This window comes from Littorina saxatilis, unplaced genomic scaffold (assembly GCF_037325665.1).
Source record: "Littorina saxatilis isolate snail1 unplaced genomic scaffold, US_GU_Lsax_2.0 scaffold_496, whole genome shotgun sequence".
Classification (NCBI taxonomy): domain Eukaryota; kingdom Metazoa; phylum Mollusca; class Gastropoda; order Littorinimorpha; family Littorinidae; genus Littorina; species Littorina saxatilis.
The window spans coordinates 53,199-72,440 of NW_027126051.1; the positions used below are offsets into that span (position 1 = coordinate 53,199).

At 44.7% G+C, this 19,242-nt stretch overlaps 1 protein-coding gene across 1 annotated transcript; it reads left to right on the forward strand.

Annotated features, from left to right (window-relative positions):
- Positions 1–847: 847 nt before the first annotated feature.
- Positions 848–17,312, forward strand: LOC138954503 (cilia- and flagella-associated protein 410-like). The gene is made up of 6 exons (XM_070326332.1): positions 848–1,006; positions 9,661–9,726; positions 9,947–10,170; positions 10,396–10,699; positions 12,548–12,638; positions 13,178–17,312. Exons 1-6 carry the CDS (start codon positions 900–902, stop codon positions 13,280–13,282), a joined length of 897 nt encoding a protein of 298 aa, XP_070182433.1. The 5' UTR covers positions 848–899; the 3' UTR covers positions 13,283–17,312.
- Positions 17,313–19,242: the final 1,930 nt, after the last annotated feature.

Genomic DNA, 19,242 nt, shown 5'->3' on the forward strand with positions numbered 1-19,242 from the left:
TGTCTGCCCAGAAATTGTCCAGCCTTCCTTTGAAACTGTTCACTGATGGTGCTGTCACAACTGTTTCTGGCAGACTGTTCCAGTGAGGAATCACCCTTTCTGCGAAGAAGCAGCTCCGAACGTTTAGCCTACAAAATGGTTTATACAACTTGAGGCTGTGTCTTTGGTTTCGGCCAGCTGGAAATTCGGGTTTCCTGTGTCGTAGATCCCATGCATATACTTGCATACACCGAGTGCACACTAGTAGAGCAGGCTAATGAACCTTTTTAAAAATGTTCATGGGGATACCAGCAAACTAAAAGGCTATTTAACTAAGAAAACAATGTGGGGCCCAAAGCTAACGTGAATAAGAGAGAACGAGAGACTGAGAGGTGAGACAGAGCCTGGGAGAGAGAGACTAATGTGGGTGAGACTGAGAGTGAAAGAGAGTTCTGTGATACTGATCGATAGGAGCAACTAACCTGAACCTCGCTGCTGAGTCCATCAAACTGTTTCTTGCCAAGCTTTTTCAGAGCTGGCCAATCCATCTGATCTTGAGAAATAACGGTTAAAATGAATTAAAACAAGGTAATCACACTGTATTTGATCGTAACTCGTCCGTGTGTTTTGACTGGATTCTCACTCAAATCTGCCGCGCAAGCGCCGCGCATAAAACAAGATCAAATCTTATTCGCAAAACAAAATTTCTGCAGAAATTATATAAATTCCAAAACTTGTTCAGACTTTATTCATATCCTAAATTTGTTTTTAAATCATGATGTAGCAATGTACAGAAATTTAATGTAAAAATGTAACTAGTTTTCAAAGTTTTTGCTGCGAGCCAGAATGTAAACTTCCGGTTGTGAGGAGTGTACAAAATTCCACTTCAAGGGACTGGAAGCGAGACTGTTTTGTTCACAATGGCGATGTCAGAGACTGAACGAAACCCCCACAGGCTAACAGAAGCGTTGGTGCTTGCTAGAACAAGGGCCTCGGATTTGGAAAGTGTGCGAAAGTTAAACTGTTGGTAAACCTTCAATCCTCCCTGGACCTGTACACCCAGCCCTCCGACCGTCCCCTTCGTTCTGCTGCTGACCCTCTCCGCCTCCACATCCCTCACTCGAAACTCGCATCTGCTGGTCAGCGTGCATTTCCCTCCGCGGGCCCCTCCGTCTTATGGAAAGCCGTTTGGCTCATAACCATTACACGCGTAATAAAACATAAATACACGTGTAATAAATAATTGATACACGTGTAATAAATGATTAATGCACGTGTAATAATCATTTTTTACGCGTGTAATAAATAATTCATACACGTGTAAGAAATGATTAAATACGCGTGTAATAAATAGTTCATGCGCGTGTAAGAAATGATTAAATACGCGTGTAATAAATATTTCATGCGCGTGTAAGAAATGATTAAATACACGTGCAGGAAATAGTTTATACGCGTGTAAGAAATGATTAAATACACGTGTAGGAAATTATTTAAATACACGTGTATTTAATCATTACATACACCCGTAATAAACTTAAAACTTGAATCGGAAAATATACGACATGCAAAGCAACAACTCTCGTCTATTCTACTTCCGGTTCGCGCGCACAACAACCGACTTCATCTGATAAAACAAGTAACTTACCTTTCCAATGCTGTGCGAGCCTGGGCAAAGGCGTTAAATTGTTCTCGCAAACCTTCTAAGGTGACATTGACGTTTGCCGCTTCCGCCATCTTGAGCTGTAAGCGTGCAAAGCGAGGCGATGAAGACGCATAGAGTGTTTTTCATGTGGATTCCCAGTCCGAGTTTTTAAGTCGCTTAACCACGTGACTCCTGCATTTTTAACGCTTGTATGAAATATTTATTACACGCGTATTTATTCATTTCTTACGCGTGTATGAAAAATGTATTACACGTGTATTTAATCATGTCTTACACGTGTACGAAATGATTAAATACACGTGGAATAAAAATGTCATACACGTGTACGAAATGATTAAATACACGCGTAATAAATATTTCATGCGCGTGTAAGAAATATTTAATACACGCGTAAGAAATATTTCATGCGCGTGTAAGAAATAATTAATACACGCGTAATAATCATTTCATGCGCGTGTAAAAAATATTTAAATACACGTGTAATAAATAATTACACGTGTATTTAAATATTTCTTACACGCGCATGAAATGTTAATTACACGTGTATTTAATCATTTCTTACACGAGTATGAAATATTTATTACACGTGTATTTAATCATTATGCTATTCCATAGCATGAGAAAAAATATAAATTACACGTGCAATAAGACGTGTATTAGTCATTTATTACGCGTGTATTTATGTTTTATTACACGCGTAATGGTTATGAGCCAAACGGCTTTCCATACCGTCTGGAACTCCCTGCCGCTTGAGCTTCGCCAGAGCCCCTCTCTTGACGCGTTCAAGAGTAGGTTGAAGACTCAGTTCTTCCCGTAGCTGGCTGCGACTTTCATGCTCGACGTGATGTGCTGTGCCCCAAAAGACATTCTTGTGCTGTGCTCTGTGAGAGGTGTTTTCTTTGTGCTTAATATTATTTTGTTTGACCTAGCTATTGATGTGTACATTGTTGTTAAACAGTTGTTTGTTTACCAGGGTTTGCTAGTGTGTGATAGGGTTCGTGTCCGTCTAAAGATGTTAGTTTCTTTGTTAGTCCTGTGTTGACAACTCTTCGACAAGCGCTTAGAACTGTACCCACGGAATACGCGCTATATAAGCTTCATATTGATTGATTGATTGATTGAAGTAAACCTCAGTCAAAAGCACAAGTAAAGTTAATTGAAACGGACACTGAACAAGTGAAACTGATATCAAAGAACACACACACACGCGCGCGCGCACACGCACACACACACACATTAAATTACATACACTATACCCAACTCACATATAGCAATTAACTCTAGTTCAGTGCTGGTTACGCTGTACGCGTCCCCTTGGTAACAAGGGAGACCACTCTAAAAAAGAGAGTGACCAATCCCATAAGGCCAGACCAACTACCGGTCCGACTTCCGTATGCGTGCGCATACGCCGCCATTTGTATCATTCCACTCTCAGCGATCCAAGGGTCTGGTCGCGTTTTATGTACGCTCCTGCTGTTGTCAGCTTTACACCTTGGTCTTAGGACTTCGGATGCACCCCTTGGTACCGCCTGAAGCTTTACACCTGTTCCTACGCTGTGTGGGGTGAGATCTTTCTGATTTATCGCAACTTTAGCGACGTTTGTCGCTGCTTTCGAACTTATACATTTTTTGACTGAAAATTTTTGTGAGTTTGTTGTTGTAATGGCGGAAGCGGCACTAGTGCGTTGAAGAAGCCTAGTTCGAGACAGGTCTCAGCTGATGCGACTCCTTCTAGGAAATCTTCGCGAAAGTCTAAGAACGCTGGACTTGACGCGTCTTTGACTTCTGATTCGTCTTCCGCTAAGTCACCCGTTTTGGCTGACAAGTATGTTAGCCCTTCTCTGTCTAAAGTTGCCTTAGATAAAGTTAATGTTTCTGGCTCGGCCTCCGGTGTTTCGGATGCCACGCCTTGCCCAGGTTTAGCTAACGCGGAGGTAGCTTCTCTGTTGCTGACGCTTAGTGCGCAAGTTTCGACATTAGCGTCGGAGCTTTCCTCTACTAGGGAGGAACTTCGTTCCCTCCCTTCCGGTGTTTCGGATGTTCGTTCTCTTGGCAGGATCGGGTCGTCTCCTTTGACTTCCTCCTCTACTTCCGCCCGGCCTTCTGCTACTGTGACTCAGGCAGATGTTCATGCCTCGCAGGATGGTGGCTCACGCTGGGTGTCTTTGCTGAACGTGCCCGCACATGACAAAGGTATGTTGACACCGCGAGTAGCTGGGTTCTCTGGCGAAAGCGGTGTGCGTGGTCAGGAGCGAGTAGCGGGCCAACGAAAGTTGCACCGCGAAAGCTCAGATACCGCGGCTGGCCCCTCCTGCCGTGACAGGGGGTCGGTTGCGGGTCTGGGCCCTGATCAGCGAAAGGATGAAGCTCTCCCGCAGCTCGAAAAGAGTCCCGGCGAGGTGTGGAGTCCTCTTCCGCCCGGGGGGCAGGAAGTCGTCGGTGACGATCCTTGGTCGGAACACGGTGTGTCCGAGGGTCGGTTTCCGGTCTGCTCTCAGGCAGCGGAAGTGGTGTATAAGTTCTTCCCGGAAGGGGTGGTGGAAAGTAAGACGAATCTTGCCCCACCCCTTTCGGCACTGGACGACTTCCGGGGTGTGAGGGAGCAGAAGCCTCACTTCCGCTTTCGGGAATCGCCGACTATTGCTGTTGAGATGGCATCTACCCTGAAGGGTAAGCGGCACGCTCCGGTTCCTCTGCTTGCTCAGCATGGTGAGGTTCCGGAGGAAGTGTTGCCTTGGGTGGTGAAAGAGGGGGATCGTCCTGCTTCCTCTTTGCACACCTTTAGGTTGAATCCGCTTCCGGTCAACTTGATCGAATCCTTTGCTTTGCCATCTTGTGCGCTTCCGGTTTCACCGGAACTGGCCAGTCTAAGAGAGGATGCTTACAGGAAGGACAAACCTGTCCCTTGCACTGAAAGTTCTCTGTTGGCCATAGAGGAGACCGGAAGGTCTTTTCTAGAGTTGTCCTCTGTCTCTGAATCTTTACAGAGGTCGCTCTCTCGTTCTATTGCGTCCTCGCTCGATCCTTTTGAGTTTCGGTTTGACGCTTCTCCTGCTGTGGCTACTACTCTCCTGTCTACTTTGGCGAAAGTGACGAGAGAGCAGATGACTTTGGCGGCAAGGCTTTACACCCATGCGGTGCTGTCTAGGAGGTCAGCCTTTTTGGCGGGTTCTAAGATCTCGGACAAGGCTACCATGGAGAGTCTGAAGGTCTCGCCTTTTTCGGAGGGTGCTCTGCTGGGTCAATCTTCCCTCGACGCTCTCCGGAAAGAGACCCAGGATGCGAGAGACATTGCGATTGCGCGCATCGCGCAGCACGGGTTCCAGAAGCCGCAGAGCAAGTCCAGCACGCAGACTCAGGCTGCCAGCAAGCCTCAGGCTTCCTCTTCTGGGGGCGGCAAGGCGCATAAACAGTCCTTTGCCTCTAGGGGTAGGGGCCGTGGAGCGCCCTATCAGAAGAGGGGGCAGTCTTTTGGAGGCTCTAGGGGGTCGGGGCGCAAGCCTCACCCCCAATAAAACTCCCCCGAACAGCACGTCCCGGTAGCCCCCGCGCTTGTTGTAGCGGGCGGCCCGTCCAGGGCCCTCACTTCCTGGCTACAATTAGTGGACAGCAAGTGGGTTACTGGGATCGTGCGTTCGGGGTTCCGGCTGCTCTGGTCAGAGAAGAAGGCTCCTCTGGTCAGGATAATCCCGCCCTGCAGGGCGCCAAAGGATCTAGAAGCACGAGAGGCTGTTCAAAAGGAAGTGACTGCTCTGTTGCTCAAGGGAGCAATAGAGGAGGTCATAGATCTGCGGTCACCGGGGTATTACGGGCGGCTGTTCGTAGTACCAAAAGCCTCAGGGGCTTGGAGGCCGGTCTTGGATCTTTCCTCTCTGAACAAGTTCACCATGGAGACGGCTACCTCTGTTCGGGAGGCGTTGCGTCCGGGGGACTGGGCGACGTCTGTAGACTTAACAGACGCTTACTTTCACGTCCTTATACATGTAACAGACAGGAAGTGGCTTCGCTTCCCTTGGGGGGAAAAAGTTTACCAGTTCAGGGCGCTGCCGTTCGGCTTGTCTCTAGCGCCTTGGGTATTCACGATGGTTGTCAGACAGCTGTGCGCTCTTGTGAGAAAGGACGGTGTCCGGCTCAGAGCTTATCTGGACGATTGGTTAATCCTGCACCAACAAAAGGACCTTTGCGAGTTGCATACTCAGTCAGTTCTGAGTCAAGCTTCGCAGCTGGGGTTCTCGATCAACCGCACAAAATCGGAACTGGTTCCATCCCAAAATTTTGTGTATCTGGGCATGGAGTTCGACACGCAGGCTTGGTCAGTCCGTCCGTCTCAGAGACGAGTGGACAAACTTCAAGCACTGATACACTCTCTCGACGGAGAGAATCAGGCCAGTGCTCGGGTTCTTACGTCGGTTCTGGGGCAAATGGAGTCTATGGCAACTCTTATCCCGTTGGGCAGAGTGAACAAACGGCCGTTTCAGGTCGCTCTGCATTCAAGGTGGGACCAGTCAGTCCAGGATTGGAACGTTCAGATCCCTCTCGGGACATGGTTTCTGGAGACCACTCGCGCGTGGCTGCTCCCGGCTCTCTTTCAGGGAGTTCCCATTGTCTGTCCTCAGCCAGAGAAAGAGCTCTTTACGGATGCTTCTCTGTCAGGGTGGGGGGCTCATCTAGACGGGCAGATGGTGTCGGGGGTGTGGGACTCATCACTAAGCTCCCTTCACATCAATCTGCTGGAGTTGGAAGCAGTCTCTCTGGCTCTGCGGGCGTTCAGGCCCTTGCTGGAGGGCAGACATGTCAGGGTTCACACAGACAACACGACGGTGGCGTCGTATGTGAACAAACAAGGGTGGACACGGTCTCCCAGTCTGTCAGACAAAGCCTGCCTCATTCTGACGTGGGGCAACTCTCATTGCATCCTTCTTTCAGCCATTTACCTGAAGGGAAGTCTGAACGTCCTAGCGGACAGTTTGAGCAGGGGGGACAAGGTGGTTCACTCGGAGTGGACTCTCTCACACCAATCCCTGGACCGTCTATGGTTGCAGATAGACGGGCGCAGTGGCGCAGTGGAATACGTCGGCCTCCTCATCGGGAGGTCGTGAGTTCGAACCCCGGTCGCTGCCGCCTGGTGGGTTAAGTGTGGAGATTTTTCCGATATCCCAGGTCAACTTATGTGCAGACCTGCTAGTGACTTAACCCCCTTCGTGTGTACACGCAAGCACAAGACCAAGTGCGCACGGAAAAGATCCTGTAATCCATGTCAGAGTTCGGTGGGTTATAGAAACATGAAAATACCCAGCATGCCTCCCCCGAAATCGGCGTATGCTGCCTGAATGGCGGGGTAAAAACGGTCATACACGTAAAAATCCACTCGTGCTTAAAACATGAGTGAACGTGGGAGTCTAAGCCCATGAACGAAGAAGAAGAAGAAGAAGAAGGTTGCAGATAGACAAGCCGGTGATCGATCTTTTCGCAACGAGGTTTTCGGCAAGGCTCCCTCTCTTTGTCTCCCCCTCCCCAGATCCTCTGGCCTGGAGGGTGAACGCCTTGGAAATCAGTTGGGCAAACCTGACAGCGTATGCGTTTCCTCCGTTTTGCCTCCTCGGAAAGGTCCTCAGAAAAGTAGACTTAGAGAAGCCAGCGCTGGTTCTGGTCGCTCCGCTTTGGCCAAGCCAGCACTGGTTTCCCGACCTACTGCGTCTAGCAGTACGGCCTCCGATCCCTCTCGCCGTGAAAAAGGGGGACCTCGTGCAGCCTCGGTCAGGCATCCCCCACGAAAATCCGCGGCTCTTGAGCCTTCACGCCTGGATTCTGTCCGAAGCGCTCTGCTTAAGGCAGGGGCCTCTGCGTCTACTGTAAAGTTCGTCCGCCACGCCCATAGAGAGTCTACGACTTCGGTATACTCTTCGCACTGGGCAGCTTGGTCTAAGTGGTGCGCGCTTAACGGGGTTAATCCCCTTGCACCTAGGTCTATGCAGGTAGCCAACCATCTTGCGTGGTTGGCAGAGCAGGGAGGTTCTCCCTCTTCCCTTAGAGTAAGGAGGTCTGCGATATCCTCAACTCTTTTACAGTTGGGGCGTAAGATCTCACTTGGCGGAGTGATCTCTAGTGTTCTGAAGGGCGCTTCCCTTACAGCCGCTCGGGTTAAATCGCACCTCCCTGCCTGGGACTTATTTTTGGTTTTACGTTTCTTAGCCTCGGAAGAGTTTGAGCCCATCCGTTCGGCTACTTTAATTAATTTGACTCGCAAGGCCGTGTTTTTGACTTTGCTTGCTACTTCAAGGAGAGGTAGTGAAATTCATGCTTTGTCAGGTTTAGGAAAAGACATTTCGTTTGAAAAGGATGGTTCGTTGTCTCTCAAGTTTATTCCCGGCTTCTTAGCCAAGAATCAGAAGCCCGGTCATGTTTCGCCCGTTTTGCATATCTTACCGTTAAGCACGGTTTTAGCTACTGGAGATCCAGATTTAGCTAATTGTCCCGTCCGGTCGCTCAGCCTCTACCTGTCACGAACTCGGCATATTCGCTCAGAAACCCAAAAGCTGCTCTTTATTTCTCTAAACACAGCTAGGGATAAGGATATTGCGAAGGTCACGTTGACCAAGTGGGTATCCACACTGATCAAGCAAGCTTACGCCTGGTGGGTGGCTCAATCAGGGGAGTCTAGGGCAGTCTTGCCTCTCACCGCTGCCAGAACTCATGAGTCAAGAGCCTGGGCTGCCTCATTGGCCGTCCTCAAGTCTGGTCGTCTGGCTGAAGTACTAGAGTCAGCATACTGGCGATCAGAGGATGTTTTCATAAACTTTTACCTCAGGGACATCGCTTCACTGAGGCAGGATGGCAGCTCTGCGCTACCAGCGATGGTAGCCGCAGGGCAAGTCCTGCATGGTTGAATTTTGGTAAGTACCCACCACCTATAGTAGCAATCTGCTATATGTGAGTTGGGTATAGTGTATGTAATTTAATCCAAAATTTTATAAGTAAATTTTAATTTAATTAATATACTTACCCAACTCACATCGTTTAATCCCTCCCGCCTCCCCGCTGTGGTGGTATTTGGGACTAAAAAAGGAGTGAGTTGGGCTTCGATGGAATGATACAAATGGCGGCGTATGCGCACGCATACGGAAGTCGGACCGGTAGTTGGTCTGGCCTTATGGGATTGGTCACTCTCTTTTTTAGAGTGGTCTCCCTTGTTACCAAGGGGACGCGTACAGCGTAACCAGCACTGAACTAGAGTTAATTGCTATATGTGAGTTGGGTAAGTATATTAATTAAATTAAAATTTACTTCCAAAATTTTGTATTCAAAGATACAAACGTACACAAACGTATCATGTGTTTTCATGCATCCGTGCAAACCCACACACACACTTTTCAGAAGACTTCCCTAAATGCAGTTGTAAATACTTTTGGTTGAAGTTGTGCTAAACAAAACTTTCCCCTGTGGAAAAAAGATGACATTTGCATTCATTTACATCACAATTTATAAATATGCTGGCACCAATTAAGATGGAAAAACAAATGCATGATGCACAGAAATATTTAAAGTGTGCTATGTTTTATAAAAAGGGCAGCCATCACATAATGGCTTGAAGCCACAGAAACCCAAGAAAGGTTGCATGCACTTTGATAGATCAAATTCAAAACTTTAAGGCCAGTGTAAACTTCTTTCCTCAGACATGCGCTAAGGAAAGTTTTTAGATGGGTACTATATATGGTACTTTTTGGTAGACTGCTATGAGATAAATCTGCTTGGCAAATAACTTGCACGGGAAGGCCTTATGTTGAAAGATATCTGAGAGAGGGTGAGAGTGATAACAGATATTAGCCCGTTGCCAGAGTTGTTTGAAAATGTGTGGCACTGGACAGTGGCAGCACAGGTGCTTTTAACCCTTCCTGAGCCTGTGAGGGGAACTCTGCTTTGTCTTCAGCTCACAGGATGTAAGTTGTAAGTTGAGACAGAGAGGTGGTGTCTTGATGGTCAAGTTGATGGTCAAGTCTACATTTTTTATTCTGTTGCAGGGCGTCACAGATTCAGGATGCCAGCATCGTGCGCAAAATGCCAAACCTGGAGGTGTGCAGTCTCAGGTAAACAAGATTGCTGCTTGATTTAAGCTAAAATAAAGAGGATAAAAAAAAGGTGAAACTTTGACTTCAGAGAGTGAAAATAACATTAACAGAGAGAGAAAAATGACCATTTTTTCAGAAAGCTGATTTGCACTAACTTTCTGAAAGAAGCACTCAAAAGGTTGATTGACTGATTGATTGATTGATTGACTAGTTGATTGATTGATTGGTCGACTTGCAGTGTCAACAACCTGTCGTCGCTGGAGGATTTCTCCCACTGCACCAACCTGCAGGAGTTGTACATCCGTAAGAACCGCGTGGGGAGCCTGACGGACGTTGTGTACCTCAAGGAACTTGAGAAACTGCGGGTGCTCTGGCTGGCCAACAACCCCTGCTCACAGGGAGACAACTATCGCATGACCGTCTTACGCACGCTGCCGAACTTGCAGAAACTGGACAATGTTGGTGAGAGAAATGAGTTGTGTGTTTCAGCTCTGTTTGGAGTGCGCAAGTACTTGTAGTTACATGCACAATCAATGTGAACAAAGCAAGGCCTTGAAAGGGGGAGGGGGGGTTCCGCTGTATCAACAAAGACATTACACAAATTGTGAATGATTGCACGCCGGAGATCAGCTTCATTTCTGTGTGGGAGAAGGACTGTGTAATTTGAGTGTTTGTTCATTGCAACAGTGGTGACGGAGGAGGAAATCAACAAGGCGCTGGAAGACGGCGACGACTTGACGTCAGATGACGCCAACAGTAACAACGCTAACGGCAAACCCACCAGCAACCACTGCAGCACGTCGCTTGACCCGCTGTCCGACAACGAGTACAAGGAGGAAGAGGAGGACAGTGGGGTGGAAGCATCAGCCAATCATCTTCAGCCTGAGAGGTCAAAGGGCGGGCCTAGTTTTGGCATCAGCGTGTCCGACCTTCACAAGAATCGTCTCCAGCAGCAACAAGACTCGGTCAAACTCAGCTGGGAAGAAACAAAGTGAGTTCTACTTTCTGTTTTTACTGGGGAACCTCCTTCTTAAAACCTTCAACAATCACGATATGAAGTGGAGTCACACACACAGAATTAACATGCATAAAACTAAAAGTGAGACATGGGAGAGAGAAGGAAATTTATGATCAAAAAAGAGAAGGGAGGATAGAGAAGAGTGTAGTGATATGAGCATGCAGATATCACTACAAAGAGCACAGCATGAGTCATTTGCAATAATCCAGTGGAAATTGAAACAACAGTAATTGATCAGTTCAATGGGGTAAAAGTGCCCAATTCAAGGTCATGATGTAACATACATCAATGTGCACATTACTTTCAATGACCTCAATTGACCCGTTATACTTTTACCAAGAACCATCTGTACTGTTTTGAAAATAGAATTGTTAGTGCAAGAAAAAAGAACAGATTTCTGCTACCCTTTTACAGTGTATGAAGATGTCTGTAATTGAGGAATAATGCATTGACTGTCGACAGGCAAGATTTTCCATGCGGAGGGCAGTGCTGCAGGTACTGAGGTAGTAATCACCTGTTTCATTCAATCAACTGCACCTCAAAATAAAGATTACTTATGGTTAAGCACATTGTGCAGTGATGAATCTCTTCCTGTCTTTTAACACATGAGCAATAAGCAGCCACATTTAAATGAGGTGTAATTACGTAGTTTCTGATTTTGATGTGACTGCCTCCTTGATAGTTATGATGCGGATACCTCTAAGTGACATTTCTCCAGTGCATTTGAAAAATATTTGCCCTTGTCTCACAATATGTCTGCATAATTAGAATGTAGTCGAATAAAGGATTGTTGCCACTCGAGTGGTGTCCATAGGTTACTTTTCAAAAACCAAACTTGAAAAGAATAATTGGTGGAAAAAGTAATTAGCCTGTTAGCCATTGAAGAATCTGTGAGTCTAGAAAATTCCACTTACAATTATTCTGCAAAATGACAGGATGCTTATGCTCATTCATCTTTACCAGAACAGCAGTATAGAAAATGACTGGTATTTTATAACAAATCAGTTTTTGTCTGATTGAATTTAACCTTCTGCTGTGCTGCTCAAACACCATTGTTTGTTGGTTTGAATTTAACATAATTTATGCTTGTCTAATTGGATCATACATTTTAAAGAGATAGACGTACCCATATTGTCTGCAAACAACTTTAACCCATATTGTCTGCAAACAACTTTATCGCATATTGTCTGCAAACAACTTTATCGCATATTGTCTGCAAACAACTATCGCATATTCAGTATCATTCACAATGTTGTTTATGTTTTTCAAGAATAACTGGGAGCTTAACACAGAACCTTGTGGAACACCTGCTGGAATTCCTTTTAACTCAGACTTGGTACCTTTTATAACAACAGCAATCTGTTAAATAATCACAAAACCATTATAACTTTCAGCCTCTAATACCTATCATTGATTCAACTGTAAACAATGAACATTTGTGCCCAACTTTGTTGAGATATTCTGTTCACAATCTCTGTTCATAATCTCTGTTCATAATCTCTGTTCACAATCTCTGTTCACAATCTCTGTTCACAATCTCTGTTCATAATCTCTGTTCATAATCTCTGTTCACAATCTCTGTTCATAATCTCTGTTCATAATCTCTGTTCATAATCTCTGTTCATAATCTCTGTTCATTTACTTCCATTTTAAGACCGCATTTTCTCAGATGTTTTGAGGTCTTCTAAGGGGGGTTCCACTGTCCGAGTTTTGTACGATAAATGTTTATTTGTGTTTGAGCAGTTCACTGTGTATCATTCTATCAATGCAGTGTAAGAAGGAAAATCAAACATGTGGTTTCATTCATTTTGAATTTTGCAGTCAAATCCGCGCCCAACTGGGGTTGAAGCCATTGCCGATGTCCAAGGTCACAACCAACAAGTCGGTCACCACAGGCGCTACAAAAGCCAGGGTAGGTTTGATCGTAGTTCTATGGTTGATCATATTCCAGGCACAGATGTAAGTGCATTGAGTGCAAGGCTGTGTGTGTTTGATATGTGATGTGTTAGTTTTAATTTCAATAGCAATGGTACACCCTTCCTGTTACTACCATGAGGGGACCGGCAAGGTTGGCCTTGTGGTAAGGCGTCCGCCCCGTGATCGGGAGGTCGTGGGTTCGAACCCCGGCCGGGTCATACCTAAGACTTTAAAATTGGCAATCTAGTGGCTGGTCCGCCTGGCGTCTGGCATTATGGGGTTAGTGCTAGGACTGGTTGGTCCGGTGTCAGAATAATGTGACTGGGTGAGACATGAAGCCTGTGCTGCGACTTCTGTCTTGTGTGTGGCGCACGTTATATGTCAAAGCAGCACCGCCCTGATATGGCCCTTCGTGGTCGGCTGGGCGTTAAGCAAACAAACAAACAAACTACCATGAGGTTGGACATTGGTCAGCTAGGTGAGAGTACAGGGTTACAATGGTTTATGTTTTCATCACGTCTTTGCCTTTTTCAGAACGCCAACGTCCTTCAGTCGGTGTTGCTGTTGATACGAGAGTTGGACAAGGACAGCTTGGAGGTCGTTCACAACTCCGTACAGCGAAGGTTAGAGGACCTGTGACCTTCACCCTGACCTTTCTACGCAATACAGCTTATGGTGCAGCAAAACAGATTGTACATAACAGACATATCATGCGTGTAGTGTGCTGTGTTAAACAGGATTGTACATAATACCGACATATCATACCTGTAGTGTGCTGTGTTAAACAGGATTGTACATAATACCGACATATCATACCTGTATTGTGCTGCGTGGCTTCCAAAACCAGGCAAAACGTACTCTGTGTGTCAGATGTGTGGTGAGTAAAACCAGGCAAAACGTACTCTGTGTGTCAGGTGTGTGGTGAGTAAAACCAGGCAAAACGTACTCTGTGTGTCAGGTGTGTGGTGAGTAAAACCAGGCAAAACGTACTGTGTGTGTCAGGTGTGTGGTGAGTATAACCAGGCAAAACGTACTGTGTGTGTCAGGTGTGTGGTGAGTATAACCAGGCAAAACGTACTCTGTGTGTGTCAGGTGTGTGGTGAGTATAACCAGGCAAAACGTACTGTGTGTGTCAGGTGTGTGGTGAGTATAACCAGGCAAAACGTACTGTGTGTGTCAGGTGTGTGGTGAGTATAACCAGGCAAAACGTACTGTGTGTGTCAGGTGTGTGGTGAGTATAACCAGGCAAAACGTACTGTGTGTGTGTCAGGTGTGTGGTGAGTATAACCAGGCAAAACGTACTGTGTGTGTCAGGTGTGTGGTGAGTAAAACCAGGCAAAACGTACTCTGTGTGTGTCAGGTGTGTGGTGAGTATAACCAGGCAAAACGTACTGTGTGTGTCAGGTGTGTGGTGAGTATACAGTGGAACCCCCATTTAAATTAAGACCTCAAGACATCTGGGAAAATCACTTCTTAAAAAGGAGGGATTCTTAAAATGGTAAATTTACAAGGGTTCATGAATGCAAAATAACGGAGAGAACAGAAAGTATACTGTATTGGGAGGTGTCCTGTCATTGGAGGGGTCTCACATCACAGGTACCGGTCACTGCAGGACATCAGTCAAGTACAAAAGAAAACCCGAACGCAACAAACACACAAGAAAAGGAATTAGTGTGTTTTTTTTACTAATACCACAGACAGGTTTAAATTGTTTATTTATTCAGTGCCATCCCTCCAGTTGTGAAATACAATCACAGAGCATAATTATCTGCTAGATGACTGCAATAAGAGAGCAGTGAGATGTGAGCTATTTCAGTCACTTTTAGCATGTACTCCCATCACTGTTTTCTTCTTTTCTTTCTGCAACATCTTTGTACAGGCAATTTATTTTGCATTTATAATAGACAGCTCAGTTTCAGTTAGTTTAGCATGTAAGAACAGAAGAGAAGGTGGAAATGAAATTGTATGTCCACCATTCCTAGATCAAGCTAAAGTCAGGTCCTGGTCAGTAGTTTTAGAGTATTTTTTGTTGTTACACCAAGTGATAATGTATTACCACCGAATGTTGTGTATCTTTTTGCTACTGCCAAGTGTTATGGTTGTTTATTGTTACCACCGAGAATTGTGACTGTTTGTTGTTGCCATTTAAAGCTCCATCCCCTCTGGTGCAAGGGTCATGTCAACCACCACAGATGTTTCTGACGTTTACATGTGATGAGCACATCCTTCCACTGGGTCACATAGCCAACATCTGTCTGACGTTTACATGTGATGAGCACATCCTTCCACTCGGTCACATAGCCAACATCTGTCTGACGTTTACATGTGATGAGCACATCCTTCCACTCGGTCACATAGCCAACATCTGTCTGACGTTTACATGTGATGAGCACATCCTTCCACTGGGTCACATAGCCAACATCTGTCTGACGTTTACATGTGATGAGCACATCCTTCCACTGGGTCACATAGCCAACATCTGTCTGACGTTTACATGTGATGAGCACATCCTTCCACTGGGTCACATAGCCAACATCTGTCTGACGTTTACATGTGATGAGCACATCCTTCCACTGGGTCACATAGCCAACATCTGTCTGACGTTTACATGTGATGAGCACATCCTTCCACTCGGTCACATAGCCAACATCTGTCTGACGTTTACATGTGGTTAGCACATCTTTCCACTCGGTCACATAGCCAACATCTGTCTGACGTTTACATGTGCTGAGCACATCCTTCCACTCGGTCACATAGCCAACATCTGTCTGACGTTTACATGTGCTGAGCACATCCTTCCACTCGGTCACATAGCCAACATCTGTCTGACGTTTACATGTGCTGAGCACATCCTTCCACTCGGTCACATAGCCAACATCTGTCTGACGTTTACATGTGCTGAGCGCATCCTTCCACTCGGTCACGTAGCCAACATCTGTCTGACGTTTACATGTGCTGAGCACATCCTTCCACTCGGTCACGTAGCCAACATCTGTCTGACGTTTACATGTGCTGAGCACATCCTTCCACTCGGTCACATAGCCAACATCAACTGCCTCATCAATTGCTGTGTTAAATGGGGATTTAAAAAAAAATGGACTGACAACAGTGTTCGTTACAAACTTAATTCAGCAAAATATTTTCGTTCCGGACAGTGTCACTAATGTGCTGATTGACACAATGTCAGTAATGTGCTGATTGACACAATGTCAGTAATGTCATGATTGACACAATGTCAGTAATGTGCTGAGTGTCAGTAATGTCCTGATTGACACAATGTCAGTAATGTGCTGATTGACACCATGTCAGTAATGTGCTGATTGACACCATGTCAGTAGTGTGCTGATTGACACCATGTCAGTAATGTGCTGATTGAAACAGTGTCAGTAATGTGCTGATTGACACCATGTCAGTAATGTGCTGATTGACACCATGTCAGTAATGTGCTGATTGACACCATGTCAGTAATGTGCTGATTGACACAGTGTCAGTAATGTGCTGATTGAGACAATGTCAGTAATGTCCTGATTGACACAGTGTCAGTAATGTGCTGATTGACACCATGTCAGTAATGTGCTGATTGACACAATGTCAGTAATGTCCTGATTGACACAATGTCAGTAATGTGCTGATTGACACCATGTCAGTAATGTCCTGATTGACGCAATGTCAGTAATGTGCTGATTGACACCATGTCAGTAATGTGCTGATTGACACATTGCCAACATCTGTCTGACGTTTACATGTGGTGAGCACATCCTTCCACTCGGTCACATAGCCAACATCAACTGCCTCATCAATTGCTGTGTTAAATGGGGATTTAAAAAAAAATGGACTGACAACAGTGTTCGTTACAAACTTAATTCAGCAAAATATTTTCGTTCCGGACAGTGTCACTAATGTGCTGATTGACACAATGTCAGTAATGTGCTGATTGACACAACGTCAGTAATGTCCTGATTGACACAGTGTCAGTAATGTGCTGATTGACACAATGTCAGTAATGTCCTGATTGACACAATGTCAGTAATGTGCTGATTGACACCATGTCAGTAATGTGCTGATTGACACCATGTCAGTAATGTGCTGATTGACACCATGTCAGTAATGTGCTGATTGACACAATGTCAGTAATGTCCTGATTGACACAATGTCAGTAATGTGCTGATTGACACAATGTCAGTAATGTGCTGATTGACACAATGTCAGTAATGACTAATGTGCTGATTAACTTTATAGTTCAAGCAGGAATTACGTCTGTACATTGTATCTTTGTGTGAAATCGGTGCCTTCAATCATAACCCTGTACCAGTTGTTTTGTGTCCTGTAGTCATCTCTTTGCACTGGAACCCCTTTTTAAGACATCCACAAATCTGAGAAAGTTGGTGGCCCTAATAAACGAAAGAGTCTGAAAATGTAAGTCCCTTTACAGAGGTTATAAAAAGAAAATTTGAAAAAGTTAGGTGTTGTAAAGGGGAAGGAAGAATTTAGTTTAAAAATCATCAGAAATAACAATCATACCAAACTCCATCCAGGGGAGGCATGCAATCATATTGCAATTCAAAGGGCAAAATAACCGCAGTTGTTTACCTTGTCAGAGACTTTTTTTTTATCTCTGCAAAAAGTGTACCTGATACCTATTGTGGCAGGCAAGGGGTTCAATGGGGGGGAGGGGGGGGGGGCTCTTCAAGAGGGGTTCCACTGGACTGCATCGTTTTGATGACTCTTGTTCACCATACCCACAACTTCTGTACAATTTGTTTTTAAATAATAATACTGTGTGGTGTATTATACTCCCTCATATTTGAGTGAATTGCAACTTTGTCGTCTTTGTTCACATGTGAGTGCAGTATTTTTGGGTCTTTTTTTTTTATATATAACATGTTGTATTGTGGCAGTGAAACACAGGTTCAGGTTGTGATAGCTTTATTTTGACCCCTGAATGGGGAGCTGCAAATCGTGTATTCTGTGTGATAGCTTTATTTTGACCCCTGAATGGGGAGCTGCAAATCGTGTATTCTGTGTTTTGATACGTCAATATATGGCAGCATACTTACACTGCAAAGTTTGTTTTAAAATAATTGCACCCATGGAAATCTGGTTTGGAAACAAAGGGAAGTAAGCACTGTAAATATAGACAACACCAGTAAGTGAGAGTCAGGTAGAACCTGTCATCTGGTACCTTCTGTTAAATGTTATTTAAATTCATTATGATGATATGTTCAGGAAAAAAAGGATGACAGTCATTATTTCGTTTAAGTGCTTGTTGTGAGGCTGGTTCTGCATGACTCTTACCGACTGTCTGAGCCAATAATTACCTTTGTTTCTTTCATCATGTCTGCATTTAGAGCCAATCATTACCGTTGTTTCTTTCATCATGTCTGCATTTAGAGCCAATCATTACCGTTGTTTCTTTCATCATGTCTGCATTTAGAGCCAATCATTACCGTTGTTTCTTTCATCTTGTTTGCATTTAGAGCCAATCATTACCGTTGTTTCTTTCATCATGTTTGCATTTAGAGACAATAATTACCTTTGTTTCTTTCATCATGTCTGCATTTAGAGCCAATCATTACCGTTGTTTCTTTCATCATGTCTGCATTTAGAGCCAATCATTACCGTTGTTTCTTTCATCATGTCTGCATTTAGAGCCAATCATTACCGTTGTTTCTTTCATCATGTCTGCATTTAGAGCCAATCATTACCGTTGTTTCTTTCATCATGTCTGCATTTAGAGACAATCATTACCGTTGTTTCTTTCATCTTGTCTGCATTTAGAGCCAATCATTACCGTTGTTTCTTTCATCTTGTCTGCATTTAGAGCCAATCATTACCGTTGTTTCTTTCATCTTGTCTGCATTTAGAGACAATCATTACCGTTGTTTCTTTCATCTTGTTTGCATTTAGAGACAATCATTACCGTTGTTTCTTTCATCATGTCTGCATTTAGAGCCAATCATTACCGTTGTTTCTTTCATCATGTCTGCATTTAGAGCCAATCATTACCGTTGTTTCTTTCATCATGTCTGCATTTAGAGCCAATCATTACCGTTGTTTCTTTCATCTTGTTTGCATTTAGAGACAATAATTACCTTTGTTTCTTTCATCATGTCTGCATTTAGAGCCAATCATTACAGTTGTTTCTTTCATCATGTCTGCATTTAGAGCCAATCATTACCGTTGTTTCTTTCATCATGTCTGCATTTAGAGCCAATCATTACCGTTGTTTCTTTCATCTTGTCTGCATTTAGAGACAATCATTACCGTTGTTTCTTTCATCTTGTTTGCATTTAGAGACAATAATTACCTTTGTTTCTTTCATCATGGCTAGGGCACTCTGCCTCGCCTGAAGTCTAGAAGGAATTTGTCATCAGTAGTGTGACAACAGTCTATGTGAATCCTGTACCTTCTGGGTCGATTTTCCATAAACTAGGTTGCTAGGCCCTGGCAGGCTGAAAAGCCTGCAATTTTTAAGTAAGATACAACATAGAATAACTCTCTATGTTTTTTGTTGCATGTTGCATGGTTTATTTGTTTCAGTATTTTCTGTTATACATTTTATTGTTAACAAGAGGAACAGTTTGTAGTTTGGCCAGTTT